Consider the following 21,318-nt stretch of genomic DNA (forward strand, 5'->3'; position numbering starts at 1 on the left):
ATTCAACTTGTCACTCTTGTTATAGGTCTATTCCAAAAAAAATAATTTTTTTTAAAGTAACTCGAATCAAAATTAATAATAATAAGTTAATTTATAAAGCGCTTTTAAGAAACAGCTTAAGCCAAATGAAGAGATATAAAACATTAACACAAGAGCTAAAATGACATAGGCCTACTAATCTAAAAAAAAAAGTATAATTTGATTAACAAATTAACATGTCACTATCCACACACCATTCCTCAGAGGACGTTTCAATGGTGGGAGTTTTCCCGTGTGCTCGACCATTGGCCTTTCTTCTAATCCGAGCATCTTCTGTTATGAACCATCGGTAATAGAGCGATAATAATTTACTTCTACTTGGATCTTATCCAGACAGGCAGTTAGAGACAAGCTTCCAAAGGCCTAAGAGTTTCAAGAGTCTTAGAATCAGCTCTTATGACAATTAAGAAGAAGAAAGAGTGATCAGTTTACTAAAGCCAATGGTGTGTACGCAAGAGAGCAGCAGCAGAATCGCAAACTCGTTTTTTTTCGTAGGATATTATTCATGCAACGTTGGTCTGTAATCGGTCCAGCTTAGCGAATTTTGTTATCGGGTAGTCCTATACCTGATAGCTTGGCTTTGCAATAGTCAAGGCGGGAGAGTATGAATACCACAGCTAGCTTTTTCTTATTTTTTTGTTGACTCTGTTGTCAAATATAGTCAGATCGGGCTTAATCTGCACCGCTGCAGATACAGACTCTGGCAATGCTGACTTATGTGTGACTCAAAAGACAGAGTTGAGTCCAAAAACAAATCTCCAAGAACTTCATGTATAGAAGAAACTTGGCAGTAGGTGATGAATAGTGTATCTGTACTCTCTACTTTTCCATGTTTTATTTCGAGTATCAATTCTAATTACTCCTGTCATATCTTGCTTGCCGTTTCAATTTCTTTTTTAAAGTTTGTTATACTGTTAAAATAAAGTGGTGGCTATTTATATCTAGGAGGTTGGACAATACTGGCTCATTTTGGATGGATCATACTATAAGGTTTGACTTCGAGCCAGAGAATATGGAGGAGTGCAGTAACTCACATATCCAGGCAGTTCTAGCTGTGAAATATATTGTAAATCGAAGGCAGTCAACTCAACGAAGTTCTACGGTAAATAATTGTGTTTATTTACCAGGACAAACACATAAGTCTTCTTCATTCAAAGAGTCTTGTTACTAATTATACCAGTCCTTTCACCAGCAACCTGAATACGGACCAATGACAGCCTTCCCCGCTTCGCTCCATGTCCCCACTACAGTCTTCAGGCAGCACAAAAGACGGCTCCTTAGTTTCCAACTCTCCACTGGTCTTTCCTCTATCCTAACACCTTCCTGTTCTGGTTCAATAGTGCGCTGGTACGCACAAGCATTGGTGCAAGGCGGTGTTACAACAATATATTTTGCCACATCCAGCACAGACTAAACCATTGTGTTTTGTCAGTGATATCTGAGTCAATAGCTTCAAATGTGTAGTCTGCAGCCTTTTTATGTGATTTGACTGTTTCTTTGATTTAAAATTGAACTCTTCAAAATGTAATTAATTACACATACATCGTTTTTATTATTTCTTTTTGTGCAATTTTAATTTTAATACTGACAGACATTCATTTTTGTTAAATTCATGTTCATGTTTGCCTTCCAGATTTTGTGAAAGTTTAGTTTGTTATAGTTTAGATTTCAATCATGTTAAAAGCTGTATGTCTTCAGGAGCTATAACCCCTCATAGTCATCTCAAAACAGATTTAGAAATCTCTTTTACACTAGGTTGTAACTTTAAAAAATGAAATGATAAATTTGATACCATAAAAAAAGTGTTTAATTAACAAAGCAAGAATATGTAATAAAAGGAAATTATAATTTTTTTATTCAATAAAACAACGTTCTAGTCACAACACAATCAAATTACACACAAACTTTCTCAGCATGGATGGACAACTATTTCCTAATTTATCATTGTGCCAGTCTACAATTAAGGATTTCCTTGCAAGATTTGACTACTTTTATGAAATGTAGAGAAACTATTATACTTACTTTGGAGAGGTAGCTAAGGGATAGATCACTCTGCTTAAGAATCAAGAGACTGTGTTGCAAATCTTGGTGAACATTGCAAGTTCTTATTAAGTATAATGGAAAGTCTGTTATTTCAACAAGCTCTAATAAATACTTAATTAACATAATTTGGGGAAAGTAAAGCTGTTTAGCTGTTATTACAACCCACCAACACACTTAACTGTTAGCCATAGAAGCAGATGATCTTTATATCATAGGTGCAAGATTTCAAAAGGAAATATGCTTGCTTACTACTTTATATTACAATGAGGAGATTAGGATGATTGTGGGCATTTGACTTTGCAGTCATAAAGATAAAGGACAATTTTGTCAGTTGAAAAAAAAAATGGATAATACCTATTTTGGTTCTGCCATGCTTCGTGAAGTTTAGGCATGTAAACAGTAAAACCTCTTATCCAAGTATGCACAGTAAAAAGACTGACAGACATTCTCACAAGACTTGAAAAATTACAGAAACATAGCTTCTGTCTCTTTTTTTTTTTAATTTGTCATTTCAAAGACACAATTATTCTTCACAGCACTCAAATATTATCATTTCAAAAATACCACTTAGGGGAATGAACCACTTGGAACTGGATACCTATCAAGCGGGTTTGAAACCATACTCGAGCTTAGTTGTTTGCTGAGCGCCTGAAGGCACTAAAACCTTCTCTCAGATAACTCCGCCTCCACCCCCACTGGTCCATAACAGAGATTAGACCATAACATTTCTAGCATGCTATAGGCATGAAAGATGCTTTATACAGAAACAAACAAAAATAATAATAATGTCTAGGATACAAAAAAAAAGGCTTAGAAATGTTTGTTTTACACATTTGAAACATATCTCAGAAATATTGGCTTAATATATAAATACAAAAATAAGAGTTAAGAAAAATATGTAATTTATTACAGTTTTAACATTAAATTGGATCAATGGAAAAAGCAGTACTGAAATTCAGACACTTCTAACAATTTTTCTATAGGAATTCAAGTAGATAACTAAGTTCAGTTTATAAATTTTAAAAAGAAAATTTTCTTCACATTTTCATGACAAACAACTTGAAATATATTAAAACCTCCAAGACTCAACAAATTTAAATTAAAAAAGTCTTTGTCATAATTGTCAACTCTAAATGAACAAATTTAGATAAATATAAAAGAACTGAGCAAAAAAAAATAAATCTTTGGTCATTATTCGTCTTTCTTCAAGCATTCAATTTTCCTGGCACTGTCAATCTTTGTAATCATCTTTCTCAGTTTCAGTAGCTCAGTGTATAAATTTCTATTTAAAATCTGGGATGCACAAAGTAGTCCAAAAATAACTGCTGGTGTGAAACCACAGCTTAAGGTGTCTTGCCCTAGAAATAAAAACACAAAAACAAGTTTATTTAGGAAGTTAAATTGTTTCAACTCTCGAAATTGTAATCATATGCATAAGTCTTAAAGTGGTAAGTACTGCTAATAAAAACAAATTAAATATTGCATAGGTGAAACAGAAACCATGTGCTATGTCATTATATAATGTAAAGTGCATTTAGACCATTTAAATAATTAATCCAATTATCAAAGTAGAATTTGTTTTTTACTTGTATTGCAGTATTTCAGTTTACTCTGTTGGTTTTACTTTTAAGCAGCTGACAAATTAAATAGTTTTGTTCAGTGATGCCCAACCTAATTCGACCTACAGGCCAATTTAATTTCGGCACTCGAATTGTGGACCACCGAAAATGTACAAAAATGAAATGAATATGACCTGAAACAACTTTATTAGAAACCTGTGGATCTAATACTTACATTCATTTATGGGATAGCTGAAGTTCTTTTTTTTTACGCAACTGAAAATGACTATTGGTCTACTTACAATATTGTAGCTAGCTTACCTGCGGATCATTTTTTTGTCTCTTTTTGGTAAATATGCCCAACAATCCTCCAATCTCTATGCGTAGTTTAACAATCATTTATTCACTTCTCAAACCATAAATTTTGTCATTGTTGTTTGATAAATGCTGTTGATTTATTTTAACAGCCACACTTTCCTTATAAAACAAACATGTTGGTTTATTATCATGTTCCACAAAAAAAAAAAAAAGATCAGTTCACTTTTCCTGGTAGATTCTAAATTCACAGTCCACTTGTAGTTTCTTAGACTCTCTCATTTCATAAACATACAATTGTTAAAGGTCATAGTGTCAATCCATCTGAGAAAAAATGAGGACCCACAACCTTTCCTTAGAGAGGGGATTTTCTACACTTTGTACCGACGTTTTGGCAGGCCAGATGAAACCATGTATGGCCCGCGGGCTGTATTTTGGGCATCACTGCTGATCAAAGGGTTCATGGAGATGCTCCCATATCCTAAATGGACTGTATCAAAGTTAAATGCAATGGTAAAGGGTTAAAACTTACCAGTTATTAACAGTCCTGGTATATCAGTATCCACTCTCAACCTCCAGGCTGCATCTGCTGAGAAACGCTGTTTACCTTGATCTAGTCCATACATTTCACCTTGTGGACAGGCCAGGTAGTACTGGTTAGAAACAGGTGTCCCAACCTCTAGGTAGACTTTCTAAATAGAGTATGTAATTTATTATTGATTATCTTTTTTTACAAAACTTAGATTAACTCACTCTGTTTGTCAGACTATCTGTTGCTCTGTCTGGTAAAAAGTTGTGAACATGTTTTTTCTCCCACTTCCCATTCTAGGATAAAGTTAAAACTTTGCACAATGTTCATTGTACTAGACAAGACATGAGTCAATACAAAATTATCCAATTAGTTAATTAATTGTTAGTGATTACTTTGTTAGACATTAAAATAAGGGGAATAAATGCTACTTTATGAGAGAAGTGGATGGATGGATTTAATCCCCCTTATTAAATTATGACAATTTTTTTTTCTCCCTTTTCCCATTCTAGGATCAAGTTGAAATTTATTCATTATTTATAGTCAATGACAATACATGAATCAATAAAAAAATTAACCAAATATTTAATCATTTAGTACTAATTAATTAATTTTGTTTTATATAGCAGAAAGGGAGCTAAACGCTGCCATTTTCAGATAAATGACAGTAATTAGCAGTTCTTTTGCTTAGATTAGCTTTGTTTTTTAAAAAGTTTTTTTTTTTTCTTTTGCTTTTTAACTTGTTAGACGCTTCCATGCTGTGACTTTTGCAGATAAGTCAAACAGAGGTAACATTCAAACAAAAAACACAGGCGAAAGGCCAACAATATAAGCTAGACAACGCTTATAGCAAATGTCAAACAAGAAGTTTAATAATAAAAAAGGGAACTGTTGAATGTCATCAAGCTAAATCTCCACTTCAATTACTAAAGCCAACCTTACTCTATGGCTGCCAAAAGTCTTCTGTGTTTACTTCCTAAATACTTGTTTTTTTATTTGTTACATCATTGTCTCTAAGTCAGGACATTCCCTTTTATGAAACAAATAACTTTTTGAGCCAAATCCTAATTGTACCATAACAACTTTAATCAAGTCTAAGAATTGAATATGAGTAATAGTATCAAGGATTTTATTGACACTATTTAAATTATTAGGTAAAAATGAGCTGTCAAATCTTACTTTTCCATCTAATTGAGGAAACAGGTCAATACATTGCTGCCACATCTGTCTGCCGATTATATCCTTGATTCCTTCATAATGATCACCACGATGACGAATCTTTTCATCCTTCCATTTTGAAAACCATTCCCATTTGGCTAAGGTAATTACAAGAGCAGAACTTTTTCCTGAGAAATACAAAACATGATAATTTTAAACTGGGATAGAATAGATTCTAACTTTATACTGGTTCAGCAAAATTATTCAAGATCCTGAATCAACCTTTTTGTAAAAAAAAACAAAAAAAAACTTTCTAAATTACCTTGTTTAGCTTTACTAAATATTTTCAAGACTAATCTAGACTGAACTTAAATTAGATTTAAAAAAAAGGACTGCTCAAAGGAGAAAGGTGTATCAAAAGAGCTCCCCAGAAACACTTTTATAAACCAGTTCAAGAGTCAGCTATTTCTCAATGAACAAGAAAAGAACCCCTCACAGTAAAAGAACTCTTAAAAAGAATTCATCAAGTACATTTTCAACAGGTACAGATGATGAAAGGAAAACTTTATCCTCATCAGATAATGGCTTCATCTGAGTTAAAAGTGATCCAATGTGTAGGTCACAGCTAGGTCTGAATAAATACATGAAATACTCCACTTTCTTAATCGTTTAAATTTAACATAAAACCTTAAAATTATTAACATAATAAGTGCCCATGACAAAGGAATTTTTGTTCTTGCGCTTGAAGATCATTAGAAAAAATTGTAGTAGATAGCTTCAGCAAGAGACACCTGGAGAGAGCAGCTCCTACATATGCACTATAGTCCTTAGAGTCCAAAATAAACATCAAATAAAGGCCTTTAAATGAATCCAAGAAGCACCTGGTGACACGAACTTGAGGCAGACGCAATGAAGTTTGGTTACATCTGGAACAAGATGGAAAGGACAGCCCAGGACAGGGGACTATGGAGATCTACTGTTGGTAATCCATACTCCAATAAGGGTGAGGGGGCTGTAAGTAAGTAAGTAAATGAATCCACAGTACACAAGTTTTATCTGCAACAGATGTGGCCAAAACTGGGTAATCCAAGATGTGAGATTCTGCTATCTTTCTAAATTTTGAAGACTCAAGGACATTTGCACATTTACTATTATATATAAATGTTCATTAATTGTTGTACAGTGTTGGTCTAAAAAATGTCTAGCATGGTTAATTAAATATTTCAACATGTTGAGCTCACCAGGAAATTTTTTTTCCCATATGGGGTCTTTAGCTGAAGGAAAAGAAATAAATCCAAAAGGGATCTTGATATCTTCAATGTCTTCTGGCTTCATGCTGAGATATTCTTCTAGGGCTTTGCTGATGTCATCTCTATTGGAAATGTTCAAAATTGTAAAAAGTCTTCCTAAAATAGTACTTTTAGCTCAATGCAAACATTAGGAGTAAATATGTGGCACAAAATGAATCCACTATTTGTACAATATAAAGCAAATTGATTAGTTTACTACCCAAATAAAGAAAAGGTCATGTCTGAAAGAGAATGTAAATGCATTTTACAATTCTACTTTATGAATTTATTTTGTTCTCAAAATGAAGCAAAATGTATTTTAAAATAACAAAATGTCTTAAGCATAATTTGATGTAAGAGACTAATGCGGTCAAGATTCAACATTTATGTTTTATGTTACTACTTCCATTTCATAGCTAGTTGTATTTAAAAACAATATGTATTGACAAAAAAGGTTTTGGGATTTTTTTTTAAGTAGCTGGAAGACAAAAATTCATTTATATTGTTACAAATGAACAGTGATAGGTAGAGGTCAACGTATGACCCAGGTGAGATAACACACCAGCAGGTGTTCTCTGGAATGTACATGTATCAACAGGATGTGACGTGTCCTTACATGTTATTCCAGAAGGTACTAGCAATGTCCAGTGACAAATAGAGGTCACATCTTGTGATGACATTGCAAGATGACATTGCAGCCGATGTTTTCTGGAATCTACATGTATAAACAAAGACAGGATGTGACGTTTCCTCACGTGTTATTCCAGAGGATACTAGCCGTGTTTGTGCAACTTTGGACAAACGATTAGGGACTCTATATAAGCCACAGAGTTAATGTGAAAGTTAGTCGTGAGTTAGCCGTTACAGTCGATACAGACGATGTAAGACGTGTGCGGCTCTAGTGGAAGAGAAATGTGTACGACTCGATGCAAGTTAACTAGGGTAGAGTTAACTGGAGTGGACTACTGTCGTTAAAGTCTATACAGCGAACTACAGTGGACTTGAGCCGTTACAGTCGATACAGTCGATGTAAGACGTGTGCGGCTCTGATGTGGTAGACTTGAGTACGACTTGGTTCAGCGTTGGGAGACCTGGAGCGACACTGGGAAGTGTGTCGTTGGTCTGTTCTGTGGAATACTGCTCGATGCAAGTTGAGAAGAGATGAATTGCAACGAAGTGAAGAGATGAATTGCAACGAAGTATAGCTAACTGTAAACTGACAGATATTGTACAGTCTTCTATGCTACATGTTACAGTAATGAATTGTTAGAGTTAATAGTCATTAAAGTTATATGAAACTGAAGGTTTAGTCGTCAAGTTCTTTGCAGTGTTTTTATTTGTGTGCCTACTAATACATTTAGCCAGAAGATTCAGAAATACGTAACAATTGGTGTCAGAAGTGGGATCTTTCTGGCTAGAATGTGTTCCATCAAACTTCTTATTGAACTTGACATGAAAGAACTTAGACAAGAGCTCCGAGAAAGAGGTCTACAGCTTAACGGAAATAAGGAAACGCTAACAGCACGTCTCAGACAAGCCCTGTTGGAGGAAGATGAGAATCCGGACACTTGCCAATTTGAAATCAAACCTAATACGATGGAGCTCCTGAGAACTTTGCAATACAAAGTGAACTCGGTGAAAGAGAGCATTAAGGAGATAGATTCAGAAATCAACACCAGATTTTCTTCATTTAACCAGTTGATCAAAGCCATGAATGAAAATGAACAAATAGCTACCACGCCCAACAAGACAGAAGAACAAATAAAAGATCAAACGAGAATCATGATTAATGAGCTGCTGAACACCCAGCAGTATCAGATTGAGTCGACTGATAAAAGAGCTACACCATTGATGAACAGCGAACAATTGTCCAACCAAGGATGTGGCGATACAGATAATTACGATAGGCATGCTGGTGATGGTTGTGCTGTCTTTGACTGTGATAGCGAACCAAATGAATGTGGCCCACAAGAAATGAAAAGAGACGATAGCTGTTACTATTTCAACAAGAAGCTGAATGAGACAGTTGAAGAAACAAGAGAAGAGACCTATAGTTCGACCGAAGATTTTGCTAGAGATATACCTGATATGAGTACCTCAACCAGCCAGACAGATCAAGACAACGTTGGGTCTGCGTCCAAGCTTGTTGCTGTAGGCCTTAAAGACTTCTGTCTATCTGCCAGTGTCTACGAGAGGAACTAAGAGCTGGATTATTGCACCCATGCGTTTGAAAAGAACTGTACGTACGTAGCTATGCAAGAAGACTGTGAATGCCAAGAAATACATCAACAAGCTCTAGACTTAACAGAAGCTTGTACAGCTGTCAAGGTAGGCGCGAGAAGCCCTGGTGATAGTCAAGGAATGACAATAGAAACTGATGCTGAAGTTGATGGACCTTTGTACGTTGAATGTTATCAACCTGTCCCACAGTCGAGTCATCCAGACTTGGATGAAGGTGCTAAAGTGTTAGACAACTTGCATCAAGTGGACTTGCAGATCATTCGCAAAGCACCCATCGAAGAATAATGCTGAAGCAACTTGTTAGATCAACAGTCTTGATGACTACAGCTATGAAATGCAATACCTTCCTATGTGTTAAGTGGCTGCCATCAGCATTGATCGACAAGAAAGCAAGACAACGACATCAACACAACCAAAGAAATATCAAATGGAGGAGGCGGAGAAAGCGACACATGCAGAGGGCAACGTGGATGACTCCAACAAGATCAAGATAAAAGAACACCCTTTCTCCCACAGATAGACCCCCACCTGCACTGATGAAACTCCATAGCCCATGTTGTTAGAAAAACAAGCCCACCACTTCTCCCACTGATAGACCCCCACCTGCACTAATGAAACTCCATAGCCCATGTTGTTAGAAAAGATTATGTCCAGGACCATCAAACCAAAGAAGAAAGCCTTATGAATCAGTTAAAAGTGTGAAGCCACTAAAGAATAATCTAAGAACATTCCTCATAAGAATAGGTTTGATGAAGTATAACAGAGGTTTTAGAAGAACGCTAATTAAGTCAGAAGCAAGAAGGACAGAAAAGAAGTAGTTTAAGATGTCAGAACTGTAGTGAGTAACCATCTGTGACAGAACTGTACAAGAAGATCAACCCAACAGACATCGTACAAACCCAAGTCAGTTGCTGTTGTTTAAAAGAAGAGCATGTGAATATTGCTGTACTGTGATGAACCTGTGTATCTCTGAAGAAGCTCTGTAAAAAGATGCTTGAAAATGTAAAACTCAGCCAGTGAAGCACAAACTCGTTAGAATGCTGCCCAATGTCGTCATCTGAAGGTTGATGTTTCCATACCCAGATTGATGAAAATACCTGTGAGGACCAGCTGAAAATGAGGATTTGGCTCCCATTCTTCTATGGAAAGAAGATGGACAACGGCCAGATTGAAAGAACATCTCTGAGAAGGGGGCAACCACCAAAGCTTCCTTCTTGATCGTCGATCGGTTTCTTCAGTATCGTGGTGAAGTGGAATCTGTTCGGGACGAACAGATCTAAGAAGGGGGCAGTGTTACAAATGAACAGTGATAGGTAGAGGTCAACGTATGACCCAGGCGAGATAAGACAGCAGCGGGTGTTCTCTGGAATGTACATGTATCAACAGGACGTGACGTGTCCTTACGTGTTATTCCAGAAGGTACTAGCAATGTCCAGTGACAGATAGAGGTCACAACTTGTGACCCCGGCAAGATGACACTGCAGCCGATGTTTTCTGAAATCTACATGTATAAACAAAGACAGGATGTGACGTTTCCTCACGTGTTATTCCAGAGGATACTAGCCGTGTTTGTGCAACTTTGGACAAGCGATTAGGGACTCTATATAAGCCAGAGAGTTAATGTGAAAGTTAGTTGTGAGTTAGCTGTTACAGTTGATACAGACGATGTAAGACGTGTGCGGCTCTAGTGGAAGAGAAATGTGTACGACTCGATGCAAGTTAACTAGGGTAGAGTTAACTGGAGTGGACTACTGTCGTTAAAGTCTATACAGCGAACTACAGTGGACTTGAGCCGTTACAGTCGATACATTCGATGTAAGACGTGTGCGGCTCTGATGTGGTAGAATTGAGTACGACTTGGTTCAGCGTTGGGAGACCTGGAGCGACACTGGGAAGTGTGTGGTTGGTCTGTTCTGTGGAATACTGCTCGATGCAAGTTGAGAAGAGATGAATTGCAACGAAGTGAAGAGATGAATTGCAACGAAGTATAGCTAACTGTAAACTGACAGATATTGTACAGTCTTCTACGCTACATGTTACAGTAACGAATTGTTAGAGTTAATAGTCATTAAAGTTATATGAAACTGAAAGTTTAGTCGTCAAGTTCTTTGCAGTGTTTTTATTTGTGTGCCTACTAATACATTTAGCCAGAAGATTCAGAAACAATATGATAGATAATAATGACACTCATTGTAGTAACAATCTAAATCTAACATTAACCCTCTTAAGACGGAGCATTTTAGCATGTCTTTTGCCAAAAAGAGGGAGCACTATTTCCAGACTAAGCACTTCTCATACAAACAAATTCCTAACAAATAAACTAATTACTTTACAGACACAAAATTATATATATTATTGAAGAGAAATGAATGAACTAATACAATCTTATGGAATCCATTAATATTAATATTTATTAAAATAATCCAAGCTAATTTGCATAATTTATGCGCATAAATTGCCAAAAATGTTTTTTTCAAAACAGAACAGAATTATAAAGGTAAGAGTTTTCAAAGAAGTTTTAGGCCTGAATAAGCCTTAATACATGTGTTTAGTGAAACAAGGCATATGGAAACCCAGACTCTTCTATCACATTATTTTACTTCTTTTCTCCTCACCGCCAAGTACCATGGAAACAAACACCTTCATTTTTGCCACAGTGACAGCCACCCATTTATGACCCAGGGATCTTTTTTTGAGCTGTTTGTTGGTCAGAAAGTTGGCATCATATTTATTAATCTCCCAGACAAACATTTGAACTAAACTGATAGTAAAAAAGAGCATAAAACAGTCTATGGGGTGCTAATCCCTTGGTGCTCAAATGGGTCTTCTCTATCCAGCTCCTCACCCTTACCTATAAACCATGTTACCATGAATAGACATCGTCAACACATACTAGACCTAGATCTGGTACTAGTAATACTAGTGTAACCTTAGATCTAAAGCTTTCTTCAATACTGCCCAGATTTTTATTAGGGCTATCATAGTTTAAATAAAATCAGAGTCAATGAGTTTGCTTTCCTCAATATCACATCTGACATGTTAAAATTTTCAGCTGTCACTAGATAACTTCAAAAAATCAATACAAACAAATTATCATATAAAAATAGCAAAGGAAGCCACCAATACAGTCTACTAATGTGTAAAAAAAGTAAGAACTAATCCGATTTGCTAGCCAATCTTGTGGATGGAAACATTCTGGCTGATAGATTGTCCGCTTCATCTTATTCGCCAAATAGCTTTGGGTCGACAGATCGACTGCGTCGTCTTCAGAAGGTTAAACTTAACCCAAATTCTAAAACTGAGCTAAAAAAAAAAATCTAAATCAATGTCACAATGCTAACTGAAAAAAAAAAATTAACCCTATCCATAACTCTACTCATTAAGTATAAAACAACTCAGAAAACAGCCAAACTTCTAAGAATTAGAAGTTTGGATTTCATTTTTCAATGAGCGTGTGGCGTTGAGCATAAAGAAGGGATATGACAACTCTTATAATTAGTACATAAAAAAATATGGAAAGATTCATTAAGACAAATCTTACGTATTGTAATGCCATATATTGCTAGCTGGTAGATTTAGGTCACTAGAGCTGCCTTCAATTCCAATAAATGTGGTTATGAATGAGACACTCGATCCAACCTTTGCAATCGTAGGGTATATGACTACAAATAAAATAAAAAACATGTTTAGCATTTTTTTTATAACAAATTTTATAAATGACATAACATGACATTACAAATGATAACACTGTAACACACTTTTAAGTTTGTAACATTTTTATTTAGAAAAAAAAAATTTCATTTGCTTTTACCTTTCTTGAAGTAAAGCTAACTATAACAAACAAATTTCAAACAAACTACAGCAAAGTGTTCAGCCATTCTTTCAAAAAGTGGGGGAAAAAATATACAAATAAAATACTAATGCTAGAATACAAATTATAAAAGTTTTTGACATGAGTATATTTCAACACATTTATGTTACGATAAAATTCTGGTACTTACAAGAAGATTTGGCTATAGCTTCAGGCAATAATGTTTTAAATGTATTAACTGCTCCAGCATCAGAGACAATGTAGCTGGCATGAATCTCACAGTCATTCTTGCCCACTTGAACACCTGATGAAAGTGTAAATTTGCATTAAGTGACTGCAGTCGCTCCAAGGAATATAGCTACATTAACTAATTTTTTTTAAATAATATTGTTGACTTTGTTAAAGAAGTTTAAAAAAAGCTGAAATCAATCACTAACCATTTACCCTTCCTGAGCTGTCACACAAAATTTTGGTCACTGGTGCCTGTACCAAGACTTTACCACCTGCCTTCTCAATGCTCTGGATCATGTGAAATGCTATTTCTGAAGTTCCACCCACAGGATAAAAAGCCCCCCTGGTATAGTGATCTATGAGAGCAGCATGAAGCATGAAAGGTACCTCATTCGGAAACACACCTACAAAAAAATATTAAGGTAAATTTTAATAATTAAAAACAATTAAGACTTCAGAAAAAAAGAACATATTTAGCAGTGAAAATCCTGACCTACCAGCTAGAAGGTGTCTGAAAGATGGGCTTTACAAAAGTGTCACTGTCTGGCTTGTGAAATGAGAGTTTAACTCATAAGAATTAATTCATGCAGACATGTGAACAGTCAGCCTGACTGGAAGGCTTTTGGGGTCAGTAACCTAAAGTCTTAGAATAGTAGAATAGACGTATGTTTGATAAAAAAAAGTTCCCCTTTCAGAACTCGTGGTCTATAGGACAGATGATGTAAAGGTCATATGTTTCTGTGGCCTACAGTTTACCAGGGTGTCATGTAGCCAGCACAATGATCAACCACTGTTACATTTTCCCAACTAATGTCAGGTACCCATTAGAGCTGGGTGGACTCAGAGGCGCCCAAAGATCCTGAAATTAAAAATCCCAGTCTTCACCAAGATTCGAACCCAGGAACCCAGTTCAGAAGTGAAGCGCTTTACCGCTCAGCCACCGCGCCTCTGTATGTTTGATATAAGACTTGATATTTTCTCAGTACATTAATATTGGAATATTATCTTATGATTTCTGGTGGTTTAGAATATTCATCATGTTGTTGTGTTAATATGCTATTTTCAAGAGTCTGTTACATATTACATGGCTGGAGCTCATGCAAGCACATTCATATTTTATCATTATTTTGTATTCTTAGTGTACATATAGTCTAATCCCAGACCAAATACAGCTATGCACAAGCTAATAATAATCTACATATACAAGAACTTAAGATTCACCATGTGACAAAAAGTACTGGAAAAAAATCTTGTCAGAAAAACTAAACTACTAAAAATATTATAATTACCATAATCTCCACAAATATAGGATAAGACCAACTTCAGTTCCTTGTTATTAGTTAGACCATCCAGAACTTCTTGCAGTGTTGTGTCAGTGTAACCTTTTCGATAACATTTTAGCACTAGCTTGTACAATCCACTGTACACCAAGAATTGAGCAATATAGCGTGGCAATATTTTCAGCATTGAGTATCCAAACATCGATGCACTGGCATCCTTCAAATATTAAGTATTAAATTTTGTTTGAGTGCTTTTTTCTAACTGCAAGCATAAAGATGAAGGTGTGACAATGAAAAACTCAAGTTATTGCTATTTACTTCATGTTTACTAAGCTAAAGAAAATGTAGAAAATGATCAGATTGTAATTGAACTAGAAGGCAATGAAAAAGCAGACATACTGGCCAAAGAGGGAAGAATGAACAAACAAATGAAAATCTGTCTCTTCCCAGAAGAAATGATGAAAATAATAGAGAGCAGAATAAATGAAAATTGGACCAGCTCACATCCCAATTACAAGAAAAAGGACGCCTATTATAAGCTATTGTGACATGACCAATGCATAATTTTTCTATTCGGAACTAGACACAACAGAATAAGACAACATATGTTCCAAAAGCTTAAAGTTGGGACATGGGAAACCTGCCCATGTGGAGCATCACCAGAGAATGCTGACCCTGTCCTTCAAAGCTGCATACTATATCAAGAGGTCCGAACAAGACCCTGGCCCCAATAGAACAAAAACTATATGGAGAACTGCCTGATCTGGAAACCAGTCGCCGTTCATCTCAGATACAGGATTACTGATCTGAAACCTCAAACATGTAAAAATGAGAACGAAGAAGAATAATATATAATTTTTGTCAATTTTTTTCTTTCCTACAATTACTAAGGAAACAGAAGCGCTCACAATGTAAAAAGTTGTAATCACAAAAAATATAACCCTTTGCGCATAGATCAAGCTGATGGGCTCCTAGATTTGGGCAACACTCTTATATGAGTGTAAGTCTTTGACAGCTGATTCCATCTGTAGAAAAAAGGTGCTTTAAGAAATCATTAGGTAACTCTAGATGTAAAGAGACTGCATAACAAGTGATAAAAGTTAGAGACTGCATGAAATAGTTCACTAAGCCTTGTGAACTCAGCTAGTACAGCCATGTCACAAAATTTTCAATAATGGTGAAGACCTTTGTGCATAAAAAGAGGCAGGTGAAAACAACTAGAAGATAACATTGAAAAAAATGAACACGACATCAAGAATGGTACAAAAAAAAACAAGATTGGAATGGAACGAACTAGTTGACAGATTACTTGAGTACCCTTAAGGTCCAACAGACTTTGCTATAGGTTAAGGTTGTTCATGGAAATAACAAAAGTAATCTTTTTACATAAAAGTTTACATTTTCAATAAAGTATTTATTGAGTAATTGAGTATCTAGCAATGAAAACCTTCACAAGTTCCATGTATTTGATAATGGCTTCTTTCTCTTCAGGAAAGAGTTCTTTAAGGTTTTGGACATATCGCTCATCTCCTGACTTCATCTTATAAATTCTGGCTTTGGCTGTGTCCCCAACAGCTACCTGTGGTTATAACAAAAAAAGTTTTTTTCCATTTAAATAATAAATTTCATAGGTGCCTTCAACAAGAGAAATCCAACAGTTTCTTAACATTTTAAAGTAAAAATATTATATAAAATGAACAAATATAACAAAAATAACTAATAAAATATAATGACTTCACATATATACAAAACATATTTTATAAATATTATTTAATCAAGAAACTGAAATGTGTACTTGGTCAAAGGCATCATCCATCTGTGCCCATCTAAGCTGTCCACAAGTTAACTGATCCAGAAGTGTACGGTTGACAGTTCCATCTTGTAGTTTGCCAATATAATGAATCCCTGCACAAAAAGAAGTAACACAATTAACTGGGAGAATAAATTATTTTCAAATGCAATTTTGATTAATCATATGCCAAAATCAAATATGCCAACCCCCCAAACTTTTTGTAAGACACTGTGTCTAAAAACTGCATGAAAATATCTGTTTATATTAACTTTCCTTTCAAGTCCCAAAGGGTCTTAATGATAAGAGTATGTAAATTAGCCTGCTTACAACTCACTCTGTCTGGTGATAAATTATTTTGTTCAGTATCTCAAACAAAGGAGAGAAATTGCACTTGACTGAAGTGGTGGTGAAGCTGAATTAGTCCCTTTTATAGGTCATCGTGGTTTAGTGAACATAAGCATGATTTAATATAAGCTTTGTTTTTTTGTTTTTTTTTAATATTTTTTTCTAGTACTGGTATTGGTATCAAGCTCACAAATATGCTATCATAGAATTGTAGTTTTTTAGATGAAGCTTTACATATAGAGGCTTATTATGTAGAATTTCTGAAAGGTATCTACTTCTATTCTAAAGAGTAGAGAGGTATGTTTGCTCACCAGTGTCAAACTCAAACCCTTTCTCAACAAAAGTGTGACAGCAGCCACCAGCTTGATCATGTTGCTCAAGGACAAGAACTTTGAGACCAGCTCGGCTAAGTAGTACTGCAGCAGTCAGACCACCAGCACCACTTCCTATTACAATCACATCTAGTTTCTCTGGAACTTGAGAGGCTTTAAATCCTGAAGAATTAAGACTAAATATACATACACATTGTGGGCATTGTGGCTGAGTGGTAAAGCAATTGGCTTCCAAGCCGGGGGTTCTGGGTTCAAATCCTGGTGAAGACTGGGATTTTTTACTTTCGGAGCCTTTGAGTCCACCCTACCTGACATTAGTTGGGGAAAAAGTAAAGGCTGTTGGTCATTGTGCAGGCCACATGACACCTTGTTAACCGTCGGTCATAGAAACAGAAATAGATCACTAGGTCTGAAAGGGGAAATTTACTTGATATACATTAATAATAAAAAATTATATTTATAACTTTGTAAATTTAAGATGATTCTGCAAGGTATCTATTACACACATCTACTAAGAAATGGCTACAGAAGATCTGACAATCATATCTAGTTTCTCTTGAACTTCTGAGGCTTTAAACTATCATATCTAGTTTCTCTTGAACTTCTGAGGCTTTAAACTCTGAGGAATTAAGGACAAATATATAAATACATATGTACAATAAAAAAAATTGCAGATAATATTTATAACTTAGTGTACAAGATAATTCTGCAAGACACTGCACATCCTCTAAGTAATAATTAAAGTAGATCAGAAAACAATATATGAATCTTAACCAAAATGAAATGGTCAAAATTTCAGTTTGCCAGTCCCTCAAAATACTAAAATTTATCATGAATAAAAGAAATGTATAACATTATTAGTGTCACGTATCATTGTCTAAACATATTATTTTAATTAATAATTATTTAATAATGATAACTTAGTTCAAGGTTTTATGTCAAGCTTGGAAACTCCAATGACGTTGTGACACACATCAATCAAGTCAAGAGAAGCATTTGTCACGTAATAGTAAACTTTGATTTGATTGGAAGCGGCACCGGATATGGGCGGGGAAACGCTATGTGGTGAACAAAGAAGCAAGAGATAATTTATTAATTCCTCAGTCTTGGAATGAAATTTGTATAGTGTAGACGTATTATTTTGAGTTAGAATCTAGTAGCAATCTTTTGAATGTTTTATATAATATACAGTTTACTTTGTAAATAACGTACATTTGTGTTTCCTAGTTAGTAATTAAAGTTCTGTATTTGAATTAAAAAGGATCTTCTTCATTGAATCTATTAGTAAATATTTAATTCATCTTATCAGCTGATATCTTCAAATAAGACAACTCATCTTATCAGATGACAACTTCAAGTAGAGAATCCTCTGTATCAGGGTTATAAGATTTCAGCACCTCAAAGCAATTAGAGAAGATCATCATCTGAGATTATTCAAGATCCTATTCACCGTGACATCAGTCTATTAACTGTGACAATTAATATGACTCATCATGACTGTCTGATCTATCATCTATCATTTGTTAAATATGTTAATTGTTTAAAATTATGAGGTTTTAAACAAATCATCAAAATTGACTTTTAACAAGTATGTGAAACTAGTGGACTTACTTTGTTTAAGAACAGCATCTCGTGCTTTAGTATCAATTACACATGGCTCTGGAGATAGCCTGTAATCCTTTGCCAATGGGTTTCTTCCTAATTTTTTCCCAAAAAAGTAAACAGATACGATGTAAAGAAAAATATAGAAAATAAATCCTCCAGCCAGAAACCATGGATTTGAGAAAATGTAGCTAATAAACGATCGCAGCCCAATGTCTATAGACATAGTGAAGTGGTGGAATTTAGCTCAATGAAGCAACTTTTGTTCCTTAGTTCTGAGATGTGTTGTCAGCAGTGATTGGTAATGACAATGTTCCAATATTGGGAATATTCTAAGTTCAAGACCAATAACTCCACCAATTAAAAATATTTAGGTATAAAATATAATATTATTTATATTAAATATTGATTGTCAATAACAGAATTGTTTTTAAAATCAGACATTGCCTCTGAACTGTCAGCTCCAAATCATCAATCTATATAGAAAGATATATTTATATTTAATTAATCTAGTCTATATAGATCTTGTATAATATAGTTATAGTATAGATCTATTATCTAATATAACTTAGTCTAAGACTAAGTAGGCCTATATTATAATATTTAATTATTGATTTGATTGATGGCAATTAATAATTCAATTGTCAATGATCATGCGATGGCTTAATGGCTAACTATAGTTATACTAGTTATAGTAATTGGACATAGATTTAGTATACTATGTGAAGTATCATCATCATAGTATGTGAGTATGTCTGACTCAGAGTGAGTGAGTCTGTGGCCTAACGGAGGCTAACGCATAGAAATGATAGATTAATGATAGATGATAGGCCTAGCCTGGCTAAGCTAAGTAAGACTACATCTACTTGACTTGATGTAGATTCTAGGTGTAGTCACTAGGTAGTATGTCTAATTTAAAATGTAACTCTATGTTATCATTGCATAATATTCTGATAGCATTATCATTTCATGAATAGCTCTAGTAGATAGTCTAGTTTTGATTTTAACGACCTTTGACCTTATAATCTAGTAATAAATTCGCAATTTTAAAAATGTATTAATTTGCTAATTTGTGATAGGTGGAAAAAATTTGTCAACATTTTAATATGACATTGATTTGATTTTGACGACAGATCCAATATATGTTTATGCTTTTGACTAGATCTAGATCTATCAAAATAAATTTATTTTATTGTAAAAAGATTAATATATAAATTATTATTAATATATCTATATCTCCCCTGCTTCCATTAGTAAAGTAATATAAAGTAAATCTACCAGAATTCAAGCAACAGTTTGAGAAAAACTAAAGCAAAGTAGACCCCCCCCCTTTCCCAGTCACCAAAAACAAGGGGGAGATTTGATATTGTCTTTTAACTTACAATGCTGTGATGATTCGCATAATAAAATTGCTTCCATTTTTCTCGGTCAGCAGATGTCCTTAGCAGAATATCAAGAGAGGCTAACCCATTCTTTCACTGTGTCTTGCCAGTCTTTCTCTTAATGACCCTTTCTCCATTTTCTTTCCACTGTACCATGTAGGGTGAATTCTGATGGTCATGAAGCAAGGAAGTTCGAAGTTGGAATAGGATCAGGATCACATGACTTTTCCAGCATCCTTTTCAAATATGACTCTTCTTCAGGGACACTTTATGAAACTTGCAAAAAAAGGAGAATTTAGAAGATGAGAGAATGGACATGCTGTGATAAAAGGAATGGTTTGTTGTTTCTTATATGCTCGATCTTGATTAGAGACTGAGATAGATGACAAAATTCTTTATTTTCTCTACTTAACATTTCAGTGTTGATCCTAACTAATAACTAGATCTAACTTCTTGGAAGAATCAGTTTCAATTTTAAGACTGTACCAATCAGATTTTGTCTATTCACAGTTTTGAGAAGTTCCTCATTTTTTTGCCAGACAGATTGTTGACTTTTAACATGTTTTGTTTCAACTTCAGCATCCAACTTTCACAACCATGGTCTATATGAGTTGAGTGTGTTACAAAAAAATGTTTAGTTTCCTTTATTGCAGCACTCGGAACATACTGAAGTAATTAATATTCTTGTATCCTATTTGGGATACACTATTAAACTTTTCATAATAATTTTGAAGTACAAATGGATGCCCACAATATAGCACAAATTTATGGTCTGGATCGGTTACACCGTCCACCTGAGTCTGAAAGCACAAAATCTAGAGGAGTTTTCTTACAGGGTTGCTAAAAAAAAAGTTGTCTTTATATTACGCTGCATTCTATATTAAAAGAGGAAATGGAATGATGTCATTTTTGGCCTGAGTTTATATATGCTTATATATTAAGGTTTTATATATAATCACTGACTATCCATGGAAAAATTATTATTTTGTTTTAAAATTTCTAAATATGTATAGATGCATCATAATTTCTTGTGCATGGATCACATTGACTGCATTCAAATACAGACTATACCCACACTATTGTTAGGTATGTAATAGGCCTATAATTCATTTTCCAAGATTAAGAAGAAAAAAATTCTGTTGCACAAACTGGATACTTTTGTAATACCAAAATTCTTTAAGAATTAAATTATTTTTTTTTAATTTTTGTTTTTGTTTTGAGGTTGTTCAAAATTATACAAACAAAAGTGTTACATGAGCATATATAGTACAGTAAACATTAAATTTAACTCAAACAGTAATTAAGTCTTCAAAGCATTATCAAATTAGTTACAACTTTATTTATTGTTATCATTATTTGTTTATAATCAC

General features: G+C 34.5%; 1 protein-coding gene across 3 annotated transcripts; it reads right to left on the reverse strand.

The window, feature by feature from the left end:
- Positions 1-1,871: 1,871 nt before the first annotated feature.
- LOC106070286 (all-trans-retinol 13,14-reductase-like) lies at positions 1,872-19,566 on the reverse strand. 3 transcript variants are annotated; one of them, XM_013230137.2, is made up of 13 exons: positions 19,438-19,566; positions 18,576-19,042; positions 16,944-17,126; positions 16,291-16,400; positions 15,943-16,074; positions 14,505-14,712; positions 13,422-13,619; positions 13,175-13,288; positions 12,715-12,835; positions 6,885-7,015; positions 5,665-5,831; positions 4,489-4,648; positions 1,872-3,440 (listed from the first exon to the last, which is right to left on the reverse strand). In XM_013230137.2, exons 2-13 carry the CDS (start codon positions 18,790-18,792, stop codon positions 3,274-3,276), a joined length of 1,908 nt encoding a protein of 635 aa, XP_013085591.2. In that variant the 5' UTR covers positions 18,793-19,042; positions 19,438-19,566; the 3' UTR covers positions 1,872-3,273. The 3 variants fall into 3 exon arrangements, with proteins under 3 accessions (XP_013085591.2, XP_013085589.2, XP_013085590.2); XM_013230135.2 differs by having other exon boundaries at positions 19,433-19,566; XM_013230136.2 differs by having other exon boundaries at positions 19,427-19,560.
- Between the last annotated feature and the right edge of the window lie 1,752 nt (positions 19,567-21,318).

Source organism: Biomphalaria glabrata, chromosome 12 (genome assembly GCF_947242115.1).
Source record: "Biomphalaria glabrata chromosome 12, xgBioGlab47.1, whole genome shotgun sequence".
Taxonomy (NCBI): domain Eukaryota; kingdom Metazoa; phylum Mollusca; class Gastropoda; family Planorbidae; genus Biomphalaria; species Biomphalaria glabrata.